This window comes from Lytechinus pictus, chromosome 17 (genome assembly GCF_037042905.1).
Source record: "Lytechinus pictus isolate F3 Inbred chromosome 17, Lp3.0, whole genome shotgun sequence".
Taxonomy (NCBI): Eukaryota; Metazoa; Echinodermata; class Echinoidea; order Temnopleuroida; family Toxopneustidae; genus Lytechinus; species Lytechinus pictus.
In genome coordinates, this window is record NC_087261.1 from 12,110,463 (window position 1) to 12,133,337 (window position 22,875).

At 37.1% G+C, this 22,875-nt stretch overlaps 1 protein-coding gene across 2 annotated transcripts; it reads right to left on the bottom strand.

The window, feature by feature from the left end:
* Positions 1–213: 213 nt before the first annotated feature.
* Positions 214–21,974, bottom strand: LOC135157192 (ornithine decarboxylase-like). 2 transcript variants are annotated; one of them, XM_064112069.1, is made up of 4 exons: positions 21,454–21,974; positions 13,310–13,406; positions 10,792–10,868; positions 214–1,287 (listed from the first exon to the last, which is right to left on the bottom strand). In XM_064112069.1, exons 1-4 carry the CDS (start codon positions 21,580–21,582, stop codon positions 1,078–1,080), a joined length of 513 nt encoding a protein of 170 aa, XP_063968139.1. In that variant the 5' UTR covers positions 21,583–21,974; the 3' UTR covers positions 214–1,077. The 2 variants fall into 2 exon arrangements, with proteins under 2 accessions (XP_063968139.1, XP_063968140.1); XM_064112070.1 differs by having other exon boundaries at positions 352–1,287; positions 10,779–10,868.
* Positions 21,975–22,875: the final 901 nt, after the last annotated feature.

A 22,875-nucleotide genomic window follows, 5' to 3' on the forward strand; every position in this document is an offset into this window, starting at 1 on the left:
GTCTCTGTGGTCTAGTGGTTAAGGCACCGGCGTTCAAAGCTGGGGGCCCGGGTTCGATTCCCGGCAGAGACATTTTTTCGGCATTACCAATTTTTCCAAAGGGCAGATAGCTCTGGGGATCTTTGATTTAAGCTACGCCTACCATTTTTCTCTTCATCCATTTCTTTCACAATATATATATATATACATATATAATATATACTGAATTTCATTGACATATGATCCCGGCATTGTAATTCAAACAGCTAATCTATATACAGGTCATGTGAGTGGGATAGGCCTGCTTGTAAATTTAAAAAGTAAACTTGAGTATGAATACGAACACTAATTATGAATGAATTGCTATAGATTGCTTTATAAACATCCGAACACATTTATCACCATTATTTATAATCAGCATCTGTACGGTACTAAATCAACTTGTGTAGTACACTTGATAAACCCTTAAAAAAATCTCACACAAAAAAACCGTTAAAAAATATTCCGAAGAATTAGCGTACATTGTAGGCTAATTGGAAAGTCCTCCTTTGACGTAGGTATACAGTCAGATAAAAGAAAATACATTTTTTAAAGAAAAAAATCGGGATCGGGGACCCTCGATGTAATACCCCATCATGGATTAGCAATGAGAAAACGGATGACGTCATTTCCCATGAGTCCCTGAAAATAATTACTATAATTATTCCATTACCACCATTCCTCGTCAATATTCATCCAGTTTTGTTGAAATTTACATGAACTTTCTTGATTGATTTGAACTCTTGTCAATTAACAAGTGCAAATAATACTTAGATGTAAGGCATTTCTTTTAACAGATTAAAATGATGTCATCTTGCCAGCAGATTTCTGAAACCACCAGTAAGACCAAGAGAAGATCTGTCAATAAATGTTTATCAGTTTATTGTCCTCCTTATTTTACAAATCTGCCTTGTCATGGCCGCAATCATAGTGATAGTTAGTGTAACAGCATATGACAGGTATATTAAATGGTGGTAATTCGAAAAAAAAAAAAAAATTTCCTTTTCAAAATGAAAACTAAGAAGCAAGTTTGAAAAAAAAACCCTGAAAGAAGTGCACCTAAATGTGATAACATAACATCTTTTGTCGATCTAACCTCGCTTTTGGAAAGACTTCTTTTATTTTGACGAGCTCGTCCTCGTTGTCGAACGTCATGAGTCGGACATCGTTCTCCTTGGCGAACATGAGGTGTGATTTGGCTTTGCATGGGTGTGCATATATGATCCTATTAGGCTGAACGCCTAGATCAAGCACCTGCTGTAACTCCGCCTGGAAGGGGGGGGGGGTAAAAAATGAAGGTAACATTTTGGAAAGAAAGAGAGAGAGGGAGAGAGAGAGAAGAAGAAGAAGGGGGGGGGGAGAAGTAGAAAGAGTGAAAAGTCAGTGATTGTAGGACTTGAATTGTTTCTCACTGACACTCTAAGAAGCCTCAAAATCAATTATTTGATAATCATAATAATGATCATAACAATACTAATTACAATAATACTTAATAATAATACCTATACTACTACTACTACTACTACTACTACTACTACTACTACTACTACTACTACTACTTCTACTACTTCTATTACTTCTATCTTAATGATAATGATAATGGAAGCAATGATTACAACAATAACAAAATACATAATAAAAATAGTAATAATAATAGTTATTATAAGAATACTTAATGATAAGAACAATAATTTAAATAATAATGATAATAATAACAATAATAATGGTACACACTTAAAATGTTGGGCAACATACTGTCCACTGTATTGCGTTATGTATGTTGGCAAAAAATTTATATATTCTGAGCAATTATTATCCAATTGAGCAAATCTGTTACCCAATTATCAGTTTTTATCACCAAATTTGGGCAGATTTTAACTAATAGTTGTGTGGACAGTATGTTGTCCAGGGTTGGTTAAAAGTTGGGCATTCTTTTGCCCAACTATTTTAAGAGTGTAATAATAATAACAATTGTGATAATATGGATAATAAATGATAATGATGATCAAGATGAAGATTATTTTAACAAACATGACAATAACAGTAGAGATAATATCGATAATAAAAAAATGATGATATATATTATATTAGTTATATTGATAATAGAAGTGCTCTCTAAAAATATTGGGTAAAAGTGCTCTATGAGGGTAACTATGTGTCCAAGCAACATTGGGCATTTCTTTTAGGCATTTTTATTTTTCCAGTGTGATGAAAATTTTGCCCATTCTAAAGTAATTTCTGCTTCTTTTTTTTTTTTTACCTTACTGGGCAATATGCTTCCCACATTTGGGTAAAATACAGCCCAAAATTGATTGGACACATATTTACCCTCGTGGTGGTAAACATTTTACCCTAAAGGGATGGTATCTTAATTCTTTTTTATTTCATTCATTCCACATGTCATGCATGTACTGGTGAATATGTAGGCCTTCCTCGCGATGTCATCAAAAATGATGATGCGGTAAAATAATAAAAACATAAAAAGAGTAAAGACAGACAAGCAAATAGATGTATGATCTTCATGAAAAATTATAAGTACCCGCATGGTGATAAACAGTAAAACACAGCCCCTACGATTATAGAGATCATTTTCAACAATATGCATGTATAGTAATGTTCCTGTTCCACAGGGGCCGTGGAACCTGGTTGAAAGTGCTTTATCCCTAATTATCCCTCCTTTCACATGGCAATGGTGTCCAAAAACGTAAAAATTGCCATCAAAATGTGATTTCATGCATGTTGAGCCTCCTCCTGTTTTCAAATTCTGTATTTAAACGAACATCAAACTGGTATAAAGGGAAAGACAGTCTGACGAAAAGTTTATTAAAAAATAGCAGAAAATATAATGAACAACATTGGTGAACGTTTGAGGAAAAATCCATTGAAGATTGAGAAAGCTACTTGATTTTTAAGATTTGATTTGTGACGTCATATACGAGCAGCTGCCCTATTTTGTAGTGTAACATAAAATGAATAAATTATTTTTATAAATGGCTCGTGATGACTTTTTTTCAGGAGCGGATTTGAATGAATTTGTCTGTTGGTATACTAAAGATACAATAAAACCCATTTAATTTACGATACATGGGAGGTTGCTCGCATATGACGTCACAAATAAAAAATATAAATTGAATAACTTAAAAAAAAAATCTTTGATATAATTTCCTCAAACCTTTACCAGTATTTTTTGTTATTTTTTCTGCTATTTTTACAATAATCTCTTTGTTTGTCAGGGTGCATTTACACTTTAATGTCATTACATTAATTTCTATCCGTTTTAATCAGGGCCGTAGCTAGAGGGGGGGGGTATGGGGGGGTGTGACACCCCCCCAACATTCGTGGCAGTCGGCAAAATCATGTACCAGTTGGCAAAATGGATAGGGGAGAAAAAGAAAGAAAGAAAGAAAGAGAGAGGGGGAGAGAGAGAGAGAGAGAGAGAAAGAAAGAAAGAAAGAAAGAAAGAAAGAAAGAAAGAAAGAAAGAAAGAAAGAAAGAAAGAAAGAAAGAAAGAAAGAAAGAAAGAAAGAAAGAAAGAAAGAAAGAAAAGGAAAAAAAATAGGGGTACTAACTTCGAAGAAGGTTACGACTTTTAGAGTAAAGACAACAAATTGGCAAATCCAAGTCCATGTAGCCAGGCTTAGAGCCCTACTAGTCAGCAAAATACTAAGTACAAAACAGATGAAGCTATAATAACGCACAAAGTAAGCCCCCGGTCCTCACCCAATATAAACAAGCTTGTGAGTTTGCAAATTATACCACAATTATTGATGATTTAACCATGGACCTATCACAAATGATTTAACAAACACATTAGTTTTGTAAAATTATAGGCAAGACTAGGTACATAAATATTGGGTGGGATGAATTTCCAAGGTTTAAGTTTAATAATCAAAGCGAAAGTATAGTTGGCAAATTATAAAGTGGGCCTATTAAAGTGGCAGAACACTATACGCTCTACCAGTCAGCAAAGTGATGTACAAGTACTGCCCCGTTTCAGATCTAAAAAGAACAGAACACAAGACTTAAAAAACTGGTAACTCTGCAGTTGGCAAATTCATGAAGACAAGTCTACAACTTGTAGACTTGTCTACAAGTTTGCAGTTGGCAAAAAACAAAAAATGTTCTAAGTTATTTTTACTAAACTTTTTTTAATTTATGGTGTCAGAAGGTGCTTAGGGTGGGGATGGGGGCAGGTTGGGGTTGCATCATTCCTGGTGCTCGCATTGTCTGACTAATGAGATATATAGTCCTGTTGTATTTTAAGTTCATAAAGATTATGCCCCAAACTATCTCCTCGCACTTCAAGTTATCATTGTTTTATGTAGTGACATATGCTTTTTTCATGACTATATACTTAAAGTGATTGCCCCCTTTTAAGGCCTTAATAAAACATTTCCAGTCTGTGCTTACGTTCGCATTGGTGTGGACCGATATATAGATACCGGTTTTTGCAGTGCACGAATTCCTAAAGACAGTCCTTAAAATGTCCCTTTTTCTGATCTAATTATAACAAATTTTCAGCTCGCGCTTCGCGCTCGCATCACTTAATTAGTGAAATAGTAAATTCCTACAAACAAGCCATAGAATGTCCCTCTTCAGGTCTGAATTTCAAAAATTGTCAGCTCGCGCTTCTCGCCCGAAATATTTCATTAGTGAAATACGTATCATGTTCATGATTACAATGACCACAAAAAGTGCTTCATGTGCCAGTGTAATTCTAACAAAATCAGCAAGCGCTTGGCGCTCGCATTAGATGACTATGATGAGATACGTACGCCCTTCATAAATTCCAAAAGATAGTCCTGAAAATGTCCCTTTTTAGGGTTAAGTTATACAAAAAATTTCAGCTCACGCTTCGCGCTCGCATTGTTTATTTTGTAAGACAGGTACGTATCATGATTACAAAACTTTGCTTATAATGTCCCTTTTTAGGACTAAATATCAAACATTTTCAGCTCACGCTTCGCGCTCGCATTATTTGATCACTAAGATGCATATCCGTTTAATGGCACAGTCCTTAAAATGTCTCTCTCAGGTCAGTATACCTGGCAATTGAGCGCGCTTCGCGCACCCACTTAATGACTCTAAATTTTTGCTGGTGCCCCCCCCCATGCCGTGACCCACGGTACGCCACTGTTAGCAGTAGCAATCTTGAAATTTTAGTTGAGACATCTTGCACAGAAGGTCAATTAAAGATCAACAAATCTTTGATTTTGATATTATTAATACATACAGTGCCGGCCGCGGGAAACGTCACAGTGCCCCCTAGGGCGAACGCGGTAGCCCGTAGCGGACATTTGAGGGGAGCGGACGAGGGAAGACGCCCGCGTCCGCTCCTCTAGGACATGAGTGCCCTAGGGGAGTGCCCGAGGGTAGTCCCGCGTCTATCCTAGGGTGTTTCTGTAGGATGTTCGGCCGTGCATTTTTGGTCGAAAGAAGAGGGCTGATTTGACACATTCAAGACTGCATGTGATTTTTATCTCATATCAAGCATAAGTTTTCGAATATTTATCGTGGATAAAATCTGTTATGAAAATTACAAAGTTTTGGGTTGATAACTAGGATTTTAGGCTTTTTCACCGAATTACTTATTGTGTTCGATTACACACTGGGACCAGCATAAAGGATCCTTTCCTATATATTAATATTCTTTCCGTGGTGTCCGTTATTTCATTCACTCACATGGTTAGTCGTGATTGTAAATGAGTTTCTGACAAAGGAGCAGGTATTTGTCGATGTTGACCCTACATTCCGGAGGTCGTCCTATAACTATTTACTCTATTGTTTCCCTGCATGGTCATCCTTTTTATATACCCTGACATGCCTTTCAGGCGCGGATCTACGAGATGCAGATAAAAGGGAGAAGAAGAAACCAAAAATGAAAGAAAAGGCGAATATGAAGGGATGGATTGAAGACGAGAAGGAAAAAGATAAGAGAAATAGAAAAAAGTGAGAGAAGGGGAAAGGGGAGAAAGAGAAAATAGGGGGGGGGGGCGAAGAGGAAAAAGAGGGAGAGGGGGTAAAGAAAAGAAATAAGGAAAAGGTGAAAATCGAGAAGAAAACAGAGGGGATTAAAAAAGGGAAGGTGAGACAGAAAGAAAATAGGGAAAAGGAAAATAGATTGAAAATCGAAGGGGAGAAGAGTCAAAGGAAGAAAAGGAAGGACAGAATGAGAAAGAGAGAATGATAAAGAGGGGGATATTAAATGAAATGAAGAAGGGAGACATAATAAAATTGTCCAGTTTTTCATATCAGAAAATACGTTAGTAATAACTCGCATCTGCCCATTTTTACGCTGATGACAAGTATTGAACATTCTTGCGCTCAATCTTGTAATTATTTTCTCTCACCTTCCTCACAATTTCCTGCTCTCGTTGCATCAATTAAAAACTTGTCCCGAATTAACATCCGCTCATTCAAGAAAGAAAAATTAAAGAAAAAGGCAAATAGGAAGGGATGGAGGAAAAATGAGAAGGAAAATAGAAAAAGTCAGAGAAGCAGAAGGGAGCGAAGAAAAGAAGGGGAAAGGGGAGAAAGAGAAAATAGAGGGGGCTTATTGTTTCATGGTAATATGGATACCATATAGTTCTGCGGTACTTAGTTATGAAACTTGTTTTACTCAGTAATGCTCACACGTGATGATTAAAGGGATTTTCGACTATATAGAGGTGAACCGGGACGGGGCTTTCATTCTTTAACTTGGCTTGACTAATTCCGTTGTTCCTCGAAAAGAATTGTTAGATTTGATAGTAAGCGTTTGCGTGAGCACCCACCAAAACTCTTAACAAAAGAATGGTTTGTATAGCTCCATTCTTGCTTTGTCGGCAAGTGATAATTAACTCGTTAAGTACCCATTCCACACACTACGTCATAGTAGTTTTCGAAAACATACTTTTACTTGGGTATGTGTTTAAACATTGAAGCTAAATGTGCTAGAATTTTTTTTAATAGTTACATTATGTAAATAGCTTTTGCTGCTTTGCTCTGGAGCGCATTGAGCATCCAATCAAGATGGAAAGTGCGCTTTACAAATGTCATGTATTATTATTTTTAGCTGCCATATAACACTGAATTCTGTATTATACCAAGTTGTGACTTGGTTTTATCATTTCCAATTCATATAACAAAATATATTTCGAAGGAAAATCTTGCTTTACTGAAATAAAATTAATAAATAAACAATGTTTATAACTTTAATTGATGTCCGACAAATCTAACAATATAAAACCGCAGTTCGTAAATATGATAGTTTAATCTTTACTTCGACGTCAATTATTCGTGTTATTATCATCATGTAGGTGTATCAGGGATATTAATATTCGTTTTAATCCCATCTATAATTTTATATAAAATTGCGCGAAATATATGTGGTTGTTCTCACTATGAAGCTGCAACCCCTCTTCATTTTTCTCATCCTCCTCTTCCTTCTTCTCCTTTATTATTTCCACCACTTTCATCTCTTCCCAATTCGAATATCGACCAATGTAACTTAAAAACCGCAATAGAGAGCAGGTAATGTAATCAGATGTTTTAGCAAAAAGATAAATCTGTTACATCTACTGCATTTAGGTAAATTTGTATTTTTTATAGGGTGAGGGTTTTAGAGACCCGATTTGAACCGAAATGAAAAGAACATCCTCATTTATTGTTGTTAGCGTATCAACAAATTAATCCCCCCTCCTCATTTCTATAAACATCCTGTCATAAATTGGGAAGCGGATGTGATCAAAGGAGATCAAATGTGTGGGCGGGGAGCAAGACTCTACCAGACTGTTGACAATAACAAAAGAACCAAATAAAAAATCGATGAGCACAACCAGTTTTGCTGGTGTTTGCTTTTTGCACGTCTACTTTGTATGATCTTGGTCATACTAGTATTCGTTTTCACCTTTCATTCCCTTTATTAGGGTTGTATCAACCATGTCAACGAATTGACGATCCCAATATTGACCGCACGTTTGTTTTAACATAATGAGAATTCGCAAATGCCCTTGATATTCATAATTCTGTTTTATTTTAAGTTTGTCATTAATGTTTGTTAACATTCACTCTGTTAATAACTTGTCAATTTTGATTTACAAAAAAAAATCAAGTCTGCTTATTAATGCATTTTATCTATTTTAATTATTTTTTTGTTGATATCCCTTTCTTTCTTCTTTCCGGATTCCACCCTGTGTACCCCGTTAAACTCAGGGAAGAATGTTTCAAATGTTTTCTAGTTCTTACACTGTTCACAATAAGGAGATGGGATTAGGTGTATTGTTTACGCTGAAGGGAGAGGAATGGGTGCGTATGGAAAAAAATATCCAAAAGATAGAGAATTGATCTCCATGACATTAAATCACAATTGTGTCCTATTTTTTAAAAACAAGTTTATATGATACATGTATGCCTCCCACGTAAGGCGTAAGGAAAAAAAGTTTACCTAATGCATCAAATTAGATTAATTGATTAGATTCATTGCGGTAAATGAAATACAATAAATTCGATGTTCCAGCCAGGGTGACCAGATTTCACAATATTAAATACGGGACAATCGACAAAGCACTATGTACCATCGGATCGACCGAGCCAGGCCAAAAAATAAACAAAAAGGCTACACAATGTTAGACTTGTTAACACAATATATTAAGAAAGGGGAAGGGAGGGTGAGCGGAAGAAAGAAAAGAGAAAATAATGAGGAAACAAGAAATGAATTGAGACGAAAGAAAAGAATAAGGAAAAATTAAAAGGAAAAAAGTTTGAATAAAAGAGAGAACGGTTTCCGTCATTACTTGTAATGAATAAAGAAAGAAAGAATTAAAATAAAGGAAGGGAAGATGAATAAATGTGTGAAAGAAAAAACATAAGGAGAGAAAAGAGAAAAGTAAGAAAAATGGAGGAAAAGAGAAAGAAATAAAAAGAATTCCTTCATTATTTGAAAGAAACAAAGACAGAATAAAACATGAAGGAAGAAAGGGAAAGAGGGAATAAGGGAAAACAGAATTAAAAAAAAAAGGAAAAAAATAACATCTACAAAAAAAATAATAATCTACAATAGATTCCGATCACGCTAGTGTAAAAACATAATGGTCTATCACAAGATAATCAAAGTACATGCACATGTAAACATAATGCAATGTACGTACCCTAGGGCACCCGAGGATAAGTGCGGGCACGGCCAATATTATATAGCACGCAGGAAACTGCGGGCCCGGGAAAACGCCCTCGTCTGCTCCCCTTGAATACCCTCGGTTAGACGCAAAAGCCCCCTAGGGTGTTTGCGTGCTCGGGCGTGACGTTTCCTGCGGCCGGCACTGTAGGGTATATTATTATACTGCAAGTTAGCAACTACGGCACACTAGCCTTTCTATTTTGATCCAAAATGTTTATTTTAAAGTGCAAATACCTTTGTATATCTTTGTATAATTTACCTTAAAGTATTCACCAAATGCCCCCATCAGACCCCCCCCCCCCCCCTGTGCTCACGTTGGCGCCGTCATGCCAAATTTAGTTGGCAAATTTAGCTGGTACACCCCCCCAACAAAATGCTTCTGGCTACGGCCCTGGTTTTAATGTCATTAGATTTTATATGTCTGTCTGTATTACATACAAATTATTCATCGGACCCTCAGTTATAGAAGCTTGCTTTTATGTAGGTCCCATCATATTTCTTTGACTTACACGTAAATCAATAACTGATTAATCATGTTGCTTATATATTTTCCAATTGTCTATAATTTTATATTTTGTATTATCGTTGTTGCTTTCTTTTAACGTGAAACAAAATGTCAAACGAGAAACATAAACATAAATAAAATGAAATGAAAAGAAATAATAGTCGTTCCATGGGATTTGTAAGATTCATATAGTAAACATGGTAAATAGCGTTGTATGAAATTTCATACAGTATTTTACTGTGTAAATAGAAGGTTAAAATCAATAATATTCAATAGATCGTGTTTGGTTAATTAACAGAGCAGTGGCAACAAAATTACAAGTTTTCTTATATTGCTGAGACCGGAGACAACCAATGATCAACCAGTTATCATCCAGATTTATGGGCGTGGGGTGACGCATATTTTCAGGTTTATTGCGAAAATCATAAATCGTAATGAGGCCAAGTGTTCGTCTTAGATCGGGGTAAGTATCGGTTAACGCTTTGATTGTTTAATCGTGGTATTAGTGACATTATTTCCCGCTTACAAGTAAATAATTATTTTTTAGTAATTGTCTTTTATCATAGCAAACATCAGTTGTCATAGAGGAAAGAATTATATTAACATATTAAAAAAAAGAAATAGAAAGGAAAATTAAACGAAGAATACGTCAATTTCAAATGTTGAAACATTTCCATGAAATGAAATATTAGCATGACAAGGATGCACAGATCATAAGAAGAGAAATGAAATATATACCAAGATTATGAATATTCGAGCTATTTGACAACTGCTTCAGAAGATTAAGTATTAAAAGTGAATGACCCACCGAATGTTATATACATGTACACTGTAGCTGAAATATTCACGATGATAGCACACACAAACACACGCACACATATATTTATTTATTTATTCATGTTTTTTTTATAAAAGCAGGGTAGTCCCATTCAAGCCAGATGCCTGCTTTACATATATATATATAATGTTGGCTGGGCAGGGGCTTCGATCCCTGAAATTGAAAGATGTGATGAAGAAATGGAATACCAACACATCCCAGTGTTTTCTCGTAGCAACACAACAATCCCAAATGAATAAAGAATGAACACACATATTTATTACCGTTCATGCCTACCTTGCTCGCACAATCAAAACCAGCTCCAAGTATAGCTAACATTTCTAGTACTCTTCTGTTGGAGTTGCATTTAACAGCTGAAAGAAACGTTTTAACGTACACAATAAGTTATAGAGTATAGAAGTGATGACATCACAATGTTTTTTTTTTTTGCATTTGAGCATTTTTTATAACATATTTCGAAAGATCATGATGAAATACCTCCACAAATCAAATTTGTTGGGAATCGGTCCATGGGAGCCTTAGATATTTATTTATTTTATTTATTACGTCTTATTTTACCAGGGTGACTCTGTCAGTGGTTCAAACACTGTTATACTTAGAGGCCCTGGGATACAATAACAAAAAATACATTAGAAAACAATTACAGAACATGCACATAAAACCTATTGTCATCTACATTTAGTTCAGTGGAGTGGAATCAGCAACCACATGGTGTCAGGCACGTGAAATTGTTTATTGGTATACTAAAATTGGTTTGAAATATAGATATGTAAGATATATTTTACTGTATCAGGTGAGTTAGTCATTTACTAAAGGAATTTCATGAGGGGCGTTACCTAGTTTTGGGTCACTTTCCAGAATCTTTCAGTAAATGTGTGTTTAGAGGGTGCCTGCCTTACATCATGCGGTAAACGATTCCACTCCACTGCACCAACATGGGAAAAAGCTTGTTTGCCAGAATTTTTCCTTGCTTTTGGTATCAAAAGTCCATCAGTTATTGCAGCTCTGGTTCTGTAACCATGAATAGAATTCGCTTTGTCAAATAAATTGGTCAGGTGTTTTGGTGCCTGTCCATTTATAGCGTTGTATACCAGCTTACATCTTTGCATTTTCCACCGATTTTCAATTGATGTCCAGTTCAACTGACTCAAAACATAATCTGTGGAAGTACGCCCGGGGGGGGGGGGGGGCACTCAGTATATAATGCATAGTGGGTATGTGCCGCGGAGGGGACCCCCATTTTTACACTCAAATTTCCGTTCCAAGGCATAGCATTTTTGTCTTTTTGAGAAAAAGAACAAAGAAAGCCGCTCCAAGGCATAGCATTTCCTTCTTATCGAGAAAAAAGAAGAAAGAAATCCGTTCCAAAGCTTTGCATATTTTTCGTTACGCCGTTCCGGTCGCATTGATTTGCTACAAGGAGCTGCAATTTGGTGAAAAGCGGCCGTAGAGCGCTTTTCAACCATCGCCTAAGCGAGAGCGCACCCGGCGGAGGCCGCGCTAGCTGCGTCATGCACGATTGCCCGTTCCATAGGGATGCATACGCACTCACAGAGATACGGAGATCCGTTCCGAGGACCCACGTTTTCACAAACATTTGTAGTTCCGAAGCCCGTTCCGAGGACCCTCCTTTTTACAATAAGCCCGCTCCAAGGCCCCCGTTTTTTGCCTCGCCCGCGGCACACCCCTACCACTTTTTTGGTCGAGTGCCCCCCCCCCCGGGGAAGTACGTGTACCAACTCCAAGGACAATTCGTGGCATTCTTTTATGTTGTTTCACAAGCGACTCTTTGGTCGCAATTGCACAATTTGACCAAGCAGTGCTGGAGTAGTCGAACAATGGCAATACAAGAGCATTTGCTAGCATCTTGATACTATCTAGTGGTAAAAATTGTTTCAATCTTCTAAATAGAGCTAATCTAGGTCCAATTTTTTTTACTAACATGTTGTAAGTGATCCTTCCAATTTAGGGCAGGATCTAAGATTACACCTAAGTATTTGTAGCTGTCTACTTGCAGTACTACATGATTGTCCAAATGTAATGAAAGGGTTCTGTTCGTACTTGCTAATTTCTGGGGTGTTCCAAAAATCATGAATTGTGTCTTAGTGGGGTTTAACCTTAGTCCATTATTATTAACCCAGTTACTGATGTGTTTCAAATCTTCATTAAGTACAGTTTCGAGATCTTCAATTTTCTTTGCACTGTAAAAGATAATAGTATCGTCAGCGTACATCATCACAATACTTTTTGAGGTAACTTTAGGAAGGTCGTTCACCATAATCGAGAATAGGAGGGGTCCGAGTATTGATCCCTGCGGTACCCCAGTTACTTTAGTACCCCATGTGGACTCGGCATCCCTTACAATTGTTCTCTGTTTGCGATTGGCTAGGTAGTTAGTAAACCAGGTAAGCTCAGTGCCTCGTATTCCGTATTTAGATAATTTGTGCATCAGAAGTTCATGGTCTACGGAATCGAAGGCCTTGCGAAAGTCTAAAAAAAACCATGACCTCATGAATACATAATTAGCCCCATTGAAATCAATGTATCATTGGCCTGGTTTTAACATTTGTAAGGAAACAGGCCAATAATACATGTACATTGACTTTTATTGGGCTGATTATGTATTTATGATATCATATCTTGGGGTCTCAGGGACCGATTCTAACAAAATTTTACTTGTAGAGGTATTTCATCAAGATCTTTCGAAATATGTTATCAAAAACATAATAATATTAACGTAATAACTTTGGTCGGACTGGAGGCAGTAATTTTCGTCGGTGTGGCTCAGACTTACCATAGAATGGTTGCACATTTGGAAACTCCTGCTTCCATAGGTGGTGCTTCTTCTCCACATCCTTCAGATCTAAGACAAAGAAAGGGTCTTCGTCATCCTGAGATCAAACAGAAAGATCATTTATGGAACATTGCAGATGTCTAGTAAGAGGAATTGAGAGAGAGAGTGAGAGAGAGAGAGAGAGAGAGGGGTAGAGGGGGGGGGGAGTGGGGGAAGCTAAAATTTTAGAGATTTGAGGGGGGTGTCAATGAATGCGTGGTCTTTGTTCACATCATTCAGGGCTTAAAATATGCACAAAATCTGCTTTCAAAAAGTGAATACTATATTACACCGACAAACACACTTTCCTTTAGCCTACATATTTCAACGATCAAATAATGCGAGCGCGAAGCGCAAGCTGAACATTTTTTTACATTCCGACCTAAATACTGAGCATTCTAAGCACCTTTTAAAATCATGAACAGCATAGGGGTATGACTATACACATGATGTAAGCGCGAGCCGAAACGAAATTCGACATCTCATGTTTTGTAAATCAGGAAAAGGAAGGATAATTGGATAAATGGATAATATTCCTACATTAATGATTTGATAATCTGATCTGAAACTAGAACAAGATTCGTATCTAGATAAACATGCGTGCGTGTGTTTAGATTCAGACCTAGAATCTGGACATTCTAATTACATTCTTAATTATAATATCAATAATAAGAGCGCGAAGCGCGAGCTAAAAATGTTTGATTTTCAGATCTAAAAAAAATTAATTTAAGCGCAATTACGAATTGGATATGGATCACGCTTAATAAATGATGCGAGTGCGAAGTGCAAGTTGATATTTTTATCATTACATATGAGTTGCGACCGGGACATTTAAAGGACATTTTTGTCTTCATATGACTATGATCTTACTAACCGAGAGATGAAACTTGTCGATATTCCATTCTGAAAAAACGGACAATGATTATTAGGAAATCATGAAAATATTACTATCTTACTTATATACTAAGAAGCCCAAATGAGGGAGCGAGATTGATATTAAGGTCAGAAAAAACTGGACATTTTGTAATCATGAATAGGATGCATGGGTTAATATATTTTTAACAAAAATAATGCGAGCGCAAATTGCGAGCAGAAAATTCTGATAAACTGTCATGAAAGAGGAATTTAAAATAATTCGTTACAATTGATATAGGTATACATAACTCCCCAATCAAAATGCAAGCGCGCAGCTTTAGCTGATACTATTCACAATCAGACCAGCCGAATAAGGGATATTTAAAAAAAAATATGGAATACACAAGGAGAATATTTACTTGACAAATCAAATAATGCTAGTGCGCAGCGCGAGCGAAAAATTTTGATATTTAGACCATAAAATATAGTCATTTTACAGAAAACTATAAAATCTATTTGTAAATCAAACAAATTGAAAACTCAATGTCCGAGAAATGTTTTGTTTATTAACTTCAAAACTTGAGATTTTAAGTTCAATATAAGTCTATTGAGCAAGTTATGTATCTCATAGATTAGGCAATGCGAGCAAAAAGCGTGAGCGAAAATTTAACATAGTGACATGAAATTCCCCCCACCCCATATTATTTTATTCACTCGTCTTTTTCCTCTTATTTTTCCTCTCCATTTTCTCTTCTCTTCTCTTTTCCCTTCTTTTTCTTTTTCCTCTCTTTTCATTTTTTTCTTTTTGCTCGTTCCAAAAAGTGGGGGGGGGGGGGCATTTGATATCAAAAGAAAATCCTATATAGTCTTTGTAGTCGAAAAATGGTTAAAAATAGCGTACTTTCATGACAAATTATTTTATTCTCGCCTGCTCCCATATCGGATTTAATAACCAAATCAAGGTTTCTTGAAAAAACCGCACCCCAAACCCCAAATAACACCCCTAAATTCACAAAAACATATATGAACGATAATTTTCTTGGAGTATTCGCAAGTTGTCCGAAAATTATCCTGATTGCCCTAGTTCTTGAATTTACCACTCCTGACGTTGTCCTAAATGTCTCCGGTTCTGTCCTAATACGATCTGCATGCTGTCCGCGCCGAACGCCGACAAATTTATTTAGATAATCTTGTCCCAGGACAGTCCCATGAATGTCGTAGGACAAAACGCGGACAGCCCTGGTCGTGTCCTAGGACAAGATCATTTTCATAATCTTTTACGGAATTTGGTTGCGGACAGCATGCCGAAATGACAAAAGTTGCTTCCGCAACCCTTCCTGGTCTTGTCCGCGCCCTAGTGGAAAACTGTCATTTCGGCATGCTGTCCGCAACCAAATTCCGTAAAAGATTATGCAAATGATCTTGTCCTAGGACACGACCAGGACTGTCTGCGTATTGTCGTAGGACGGTCCTAGGACTGTCCTGGGACAAGATTATCTAAATAAATTTACCGCCGTTCGGCGCGGACAGCATGCAGATCGTATTAGGACAGAACCGGAGACATTTAGGACAACGTCACGAGTGGTAAATTCAAGGACGAGGACAATAATAATAATTTTCGGACAAATTGCGAATACTCCAAGAAAAGTATCGTGTTCTTTTTTTTTTTAATTTAGGGGTGTTATTTGGGGTTTGGGGTGCGTTTTTTTTTTTTAAGAAATATTAATTTTGTTATTAAATCCGATTTAGGAGCAGGCGAGAATGAAGTAATTCGTCATGAAAGTACGCTATCTAAAAAAAAAATTCGACTACAAAGACTACATAGGATTTTCTTTTATTTCAAATCAGATTGCATACATTGATGGAAATCCCAGGGGGACAGGCAAATGCTTCCCCTCACTTTTGGAAAGGGGGGGGGGGGGGCATTTGATATCAAATGCCCGCCCCCCCCCCCCACTTTTTGGAACGAACAAACAAGAAAAAATGGAAAGAGAGGAAAAGGAAGAGAAAAGAGAATAGAAAATGAAAAGGGAAAATAAGAGGAGTAAGACGAGTGAATAAAATAAGATGAGGGGGGGGGGGGATTTCATGTCACTATTTTAAATTTTTGCTCGCTTTGTGCTCGCATTGCCTAATCTATGAGATACATAACTTGCTCAATATAGGCTTATATTGAGCTTAAAATGTTTGATTTACAAATATATTTTATAGTTTTCTGTAAATGACTATATTTTATGGTCTAAATATCAACATTTTCCGCTCGCACTGCGCACTAGCATTATTTGATTCGTCTAGTAACTATTCTCTTCGTGTATTCCATAATTTTTTGAAAAATATCCCTTTTTAGGCTGGTCTGATTCTGAATAGTATTAGCTAAAGCTGCGCACTTGCATTTTGATTGGGGAGTTATGTATACCAATATCAATTGTAACAAATTATTTTTAATTCCTCTTTCATGACAGTTTATCAATATTTTCGGCTCGCAATTTGCGCTCGCATTATTTTTAAAGTATTTTTTAAAGTATATTAACCCATCCTATTCATGATTACAAAATGTCCAGTTTTCTGACCCTGATATCAATTTCGCGACCTCATTGGGCTTATTAGATTAATAAGTGAGATAATAATATTTTCATTATTTCCTAATAATCATTGTCCGTTTTTTTTTCAGAACGGAATATCGACAAGTTTCATCTCTCGACAAAAACAAAAATGTTCTTAAAATGTCCCGGTCGCAACTGGAAATATATGTATTGATAAAAATATCAACTTGCGCGTCGCACTCGCATCATTTATTAAGTGCGACCCATATCCAATTCGTAATTGCGCTTAAATTAAACTTTTTTTTAGATCGGAAAATCAAATATCTTTAGCTCGCGCATCGCGCTCTTATTGTTGATATTATGATAAAGAATGTAATTAGAATGTCCTGATTCTAGGTTTGAATCTAAACACACGCACGCATGTTTATTTTGATACGAATCTTGTTCCAGTTTCAGATCAGATTATCAAATTATTAATGTAGGAATGTTATCCACTTATCCATCCTTTTCCTGATTTACAAAACGTGAGATGTCGAATTTCGTTTCGTTTCGGCTCGCGCTTCGCGCTCACATCAAGTGAATAGTCATACCCCTATCCTGTTCGTGATTTTAAAAGGTGCTTAGAATGCCCTGTATTTAGCTGGGAATGTAAAAAATATTCAGCTCGCGCTTCGCGCTCACATTTTTTGATTGTTGAAATATGTAGGCTAAAAACAATTGTGTTTGTCGGTGTAATAGTATTCACTTTTTGAAAGCAGATTTTGTGCATTTTTATACATGACAATAAATTGTCTCGGATCTAAGATAACTTTAAAAAGACTGCATATGTTAATAGCAAAGTCGAGGCTCCCTTTATAACATTACTTTCTAATAGTTTTTCCACAAATTAATACATATCTTACAAAAGAGGAAGAAAACGGGAAGTGAGACAGGCACATGCAGACCAAGGGGCGAGGTGGTCTTGCTTCCCCCTTTAAAAAAGTACAAACAGAAGAAATATAAGTGAAATGGAAAGGGAAACTTAAAAAATAATATGGTGGAAAAGAAAAACAAGGGGGGATGCCGTGCTAATACGGCCCTCCTCTCCCTGCTGCTGGCTTACCCCTCCCAGTATTAAAGAGATATACAAACAGCACAAAAGAAATAGGAATAAACAAAGGAGATGAATGAAATGAGGTGAAATAGAATCAAGTAGGAAAAAAAATCGCGATAATGAACAGAAAATAATTGGCCAAGATTGTGAATGTGTAAGATTAGAAATATCAGTTTTAATTTTTGGACGAAATTGTGAATCCAGTGTCTAATCGCCTTTGCCTCCTCTTGTACCAATTAAAATATAAACTAAAAAAGAAAATGTAAATGGGCAATTCCAGGAGACCGAATGCGATCGCTACGCCCTATTGGCTGCGTAAAAAGGAAAAATTGAATAAATGCAAAGAAGAGTGGAAAAGAGGAAGAAGAGTGAAGAAATTGACAGACGGGGAGAATATCAGTGTTTCAGCTAGGTCAATTTTGTAAAAAATTAATGGTTCATTTCGCTTGATGCTTTTAATAGTTTAATTAAGAAGATTGTGCACGCTATTCATTTTTACGAAAAATACCTAGGTCTTTTCGTCTTTTCTTTTTCGTCCTTGATGTTTGAAAGAAGTTCGCGCTTCGCGCTCATATTTTATGTTTATGAGAAACATGTTCTGTGCACGACTTTTTTCAGGAAGGTCTTTTTTTAAGAGTCGTGGTGTAGTGGTTCTGACTCCCGCCTTGTAAACGGAGAGTCGTATGTTCGATTCCCACCGCGGTCTATATACCGTCCTTTGGCAAGACGTATTTTGCACACCTTGCCACTCTCGACCCAGGTGCTAAATGGGTACCCGGTTGGATGCGAAAGTTATTGTATGCTTGAATTTGCAAGTGCCACTTCGAGGCTGCGATGAATGCAAGGAATGCTTCCCAGGGTGTGGAAGTTGTGCACTTTTTATGCGGGATTGAAATGAATCATGGGGTAATAATATGCTGTAAATCGTTTTGAGCCGTTCTGAGAAAAGCGATATTTATAAACTTGCTATCATTTATTATTATTTCTTATCAATAAAATCTCATTCACGATCAAACAAAGTGCTTAAAATGCATTAGGAATATAAACTTGAATTTCAATTTGAAATCTTTACCTGTATTATTAATTTTGTTATGATATTTGTCCTATTCGTAAAGTCAAGCGCTGCCTATACTGTCCCTTTTTTTCGACCACAAATGGCTTTTGCTACTTGTGTACTCGTTCCATAAATATTACATTGGATGCACACATTCCTGAATCACTCCTCTTGCCTTCCTATTCCAATCCGAACGTTCCTGAAACAGTCCGCTTGCCTTCTTATTCCTGTCCGCACGTTCCGGAAACTGTCCGCTTGCCTTCTTATTCCAATCCGCAAGTTCCTGAAACATTCCGCATGGCTTCTTCTTTGCTACCTGAAGCTGACCTGATCGCGGATGGTTTCCGGAAGACGCGGAAGGGTTTAGGAAGGGCGGGACATCATCAGGACATCGTTAGGACAAGGTCCCGAAGGTGTCAGGAATTCAATATCCGCGTCGAAATTTTGGTCGAGACCAAAATTTAGATGCGGACAAATTTTGATTTCCCGAACACCAGGAAGGGTTTAGGACAGCGTGCGGACACTCCCAGGAATGTCCGGACAGGTTGCGGAAGGTTCGCGGATTGCAATTATTACATTCCGCGCCTTGTCCTGACGCTGTCCTGGCCCTAGTGGAAAAGGGGTATTAAGAAGACTATTATTATTTTAGAAGGAAGGAGAAGCGGGGCAGGGAAAGGACGCTGGGCCAATAGGAAAGACATTACTATTATCATTATTATCATTATTTTCTGCGTGAAGCGCAAGAAAAAGAAAAGGCGCCCCGCTTTGGTCTTTATTCCTTTATTATAGAGAAGATGGAGAAAATGCCTTCCCTTTTCCACACTGATTTTCTTTTCCAATCGCTTTTCCTCATGTTTGTTCTTTTATTTGGGGGAAGTGAAATGTTCGCATGGCAACGCAGATGAAAATAGTCTAGTGCTAAACGATAATAAAATCGAATTGATGAGACAGATGCTCAGCTAAGGTTCGACATCCAAAATAGCATTAAATTGAACATTGGTTGGAGGTTCTTCATGAGCAATTGAAGAACCTGAAATGAGAGAGCATGCAATGAATAACCACGATCAATCGTTTTTGTCTCACCTGCATAGCAGAGTGAGACTATAGGCGCCGCTTTTCCGACGGCGACGGCGACGGCGGCGGCGACGGCGGCGGCGGCGTCAACACCAAATCTTAACCTGAGGTTAAGTTTTTGAAATGACAGCATAACTTAGAAAGTATATGGACCTAGTTCATGAAACTTGGCCATAAGGTTAATCAAGTATTACTGAACATCCTGCCTGAGTTTCATGTCACATGACCAAGGTCAAAGGTCATTTAGGGTCAATGAACTTAGACCATGTTGGGGGAATCAACATCAAAATCTTAACCTAAGGTTAAGTTTTTGAAATGTCATCATAACTTAGAAAATATATGGACCTAGTTCATGAAACTTATACATAAGGTTAATCAAGTATCACTGAACATCCTGCATGAGTTTCACATCACATGACCAAGGTCAAAGGTCATTTAGGGTCAATGAAATTTGGCCGAATTGGGGGTATCTGTTGAATTACCATCATAACTTTGAAAGTTTATGGATCTGATTCATGAAACTTGGACATAATAGTAATCAAGTATTATTTAACATCCTGTGCAAGTTTCAGGTCACATGATCAAGGTCAAAGGTCATTTAGGGTCAATGAACTTTGGCCAAATTGGGGTATTTGTTGAATTACAGCCATAAATTTGAAAGTGTGTTGGTCTAGTTCATAAAATCGGACATAATAGTAATCAAGTATCACTGAACATCCTGTGCGAGTTTCAGGTCACATGATCAAGGTCAAAGGTCATGTAAGGTCAAAGAACTTTGGCCACGTTGGGGGTATTTGTTGAATTGCCATCATATCTCTATAAGTGTATTGGTCTAGTTCATAAAACGTGGAAATAAGAGTAACCAAGTATCACTGAACATCTTGTGCGAGTTATAGTAGTTTTCAAAATCAGCACTGCTGCTATATTGAATCGCGTGATGCAGGTGAGACGGCCAGAGGCATTCCACTTGTTAAGTCAGCTTAATGCTATATAACCTTCAACTTCAACATAATTATTCTGATACATCTATATTAAAAAGTCCGAATATACTGCCTGGGATCCCGGATCGGGTTCAAATCACTTTTGTCAAGGGGCCATGGAGGATCAGTATGTTGTTACTGTGTGTGCACAGAATTGTCAGTGGTCATCAGTCTCCTCATTTGCATACCGATCAGGATGTGCATAAACTGTTTTGTGAAATTAAGCAAAATTTTAAAATGTCTTTCTTATTTTACATCCGATTTTGATGAAGTTGTTAGTGTTATGCTTGTTGGATTTTTCTTTTTTTTATTCAAATCAATTTTTTTTATTGGGATATGGACTTGTCCTTTAAACAATGCACTATCCGAACGAAGGGAACAAGAACAATCATTATGAGAGGCTTGATTGGTGTCGAAAATGGCATCAGTGGTATATTAAAGAAAGCCTATTTATTATTGTAAAATAATTACCAAAAAAAAACACGCACATAAAAAAATGGGCTTACCTCTCTGGATACATGAACATTGTCCCCATTTATCACATCCTTCATGTATTTAACAATCTTATCATCATTTCTGGCATCCATTGATCCTTCCTCTTGCAATGTCCGCCCAGCCGAGATGTTTAATCCCATAACTGAATATTATTTAACGAAATAATCAACCCCGAAAGTGTCACCGAGGGCACACCCCTGCTTGTAACTTCTCCTACCATTCCCGGAAAAGTTTGAGTGGCGTCGAAATAGAGTTTTGTCGTTTTCTTCTTCAAACAATCCTCGCGCACGGTTGAAGAGGTTATTCCAAAGTCACAGTGCTGTGCTCCAGAATAAACTATATAGGCGTGTTTTGTATGGCCTGCCGACTGACTGAATCACTCGAGTTGAATTCGCTGTGGCATGCAAATTTATTTTTTAGAGGAGGCATTCGCAATTCGTGTTGCCGGCGTTTCCACTCTTGTTTGAAAAAAATCTAAATCTTGCGAAAATATGGCACTCTTACGGCCGCGCAGTCTGTTCTTATGTAAACTGGCCAGGCTCGAATCCCCGATGACATAAAAACAGAGGATATACCAGCGGAAAGATAAAAAACAGATCGTAAATTTGAATTAACATAAATGAGGACGAGGCGAGGGTAAGGTATCCATGTCGCAATTAACCCTGTTAATTGATTACACATTGACATGCCCATTAATCCTTCATGTCTAGTAGACAGTTGGACATACCGTCACCTATTTCCGTCAAATTATTATGGGTAGATGACGTCTACTGAGATGATTACAGGAAACGAACAAATCATACAATTTGTATAAGTTGTAAAATTACCTTGCAATAGTTCTTACCAACGGTGCAGTGAGGTACAAAAATTAGGGGGCAGAAAAGGGCGTAATTTGTTCTTAACAGTGGCAGTTTAGAGATTAGGAAGGCCCAGAAAACTCCGTATCGGCCGGTGGCGGATCCAGTGGGGGAGGGGTGCACATCCGGAACGTGCTCCCCCTCCCCTTGAGAGCAGAAACCCTGGATCCGTCACACCGAAACAATAATATAAGTTCAGTTTTGTAGATGAGCGCGTGGAACCTATATGGGAAAATAGTCATTAGATATGATTTTGATATACGTAAATCACTATAGCTGTCCTGAAGTTTACGAAAAACATCAACTTTATACCACTGCCCACGACCAGCAAATCTCATAAACATAATAAATTAAATTTTATTCGGGCATAAATTTTTGTAGAAGAAGAGGGCTGTCTGTATAGTTAGTGTAAAATTGAAATATTCCATTGATAAAAGCATGGAGCTACTACAGAAAAGGAAGCACTCTCATATACTCTTACAACATATTTTATCATGAGCAATTTTTTATTTAGTTTGATAAAAACAGTTATATGCAAAATAAAGGCGATAATGTAAATGGGTCAATCACACACTA

Excerpts from the sequence above, each read along its gene's own strand:
- LOC135157192 (XM_064112069.1), bottom strand. The coding sequence starts at position 21,582 with ATGGGATTAAACATCTCGGCTGGGCGGACATTGCAAGAGGAAGGATCA. Across the intron at positions 10,869-13,309 it reads AAATGTGCAACCATTCTATG|CTGTTAAATGCAACTCCAAC; the intron begins GTAAGTCTGAGC and ends CGTTTCTTTCAG. Across the intron at positions 1,288-10,791 it reads GTTTTGATTGTGCGAGCAAG|GCGGAGTTACAGCAGGTGCT; the intron begins GTAGGCATGAAC and ends CCCCCCTTCCAG.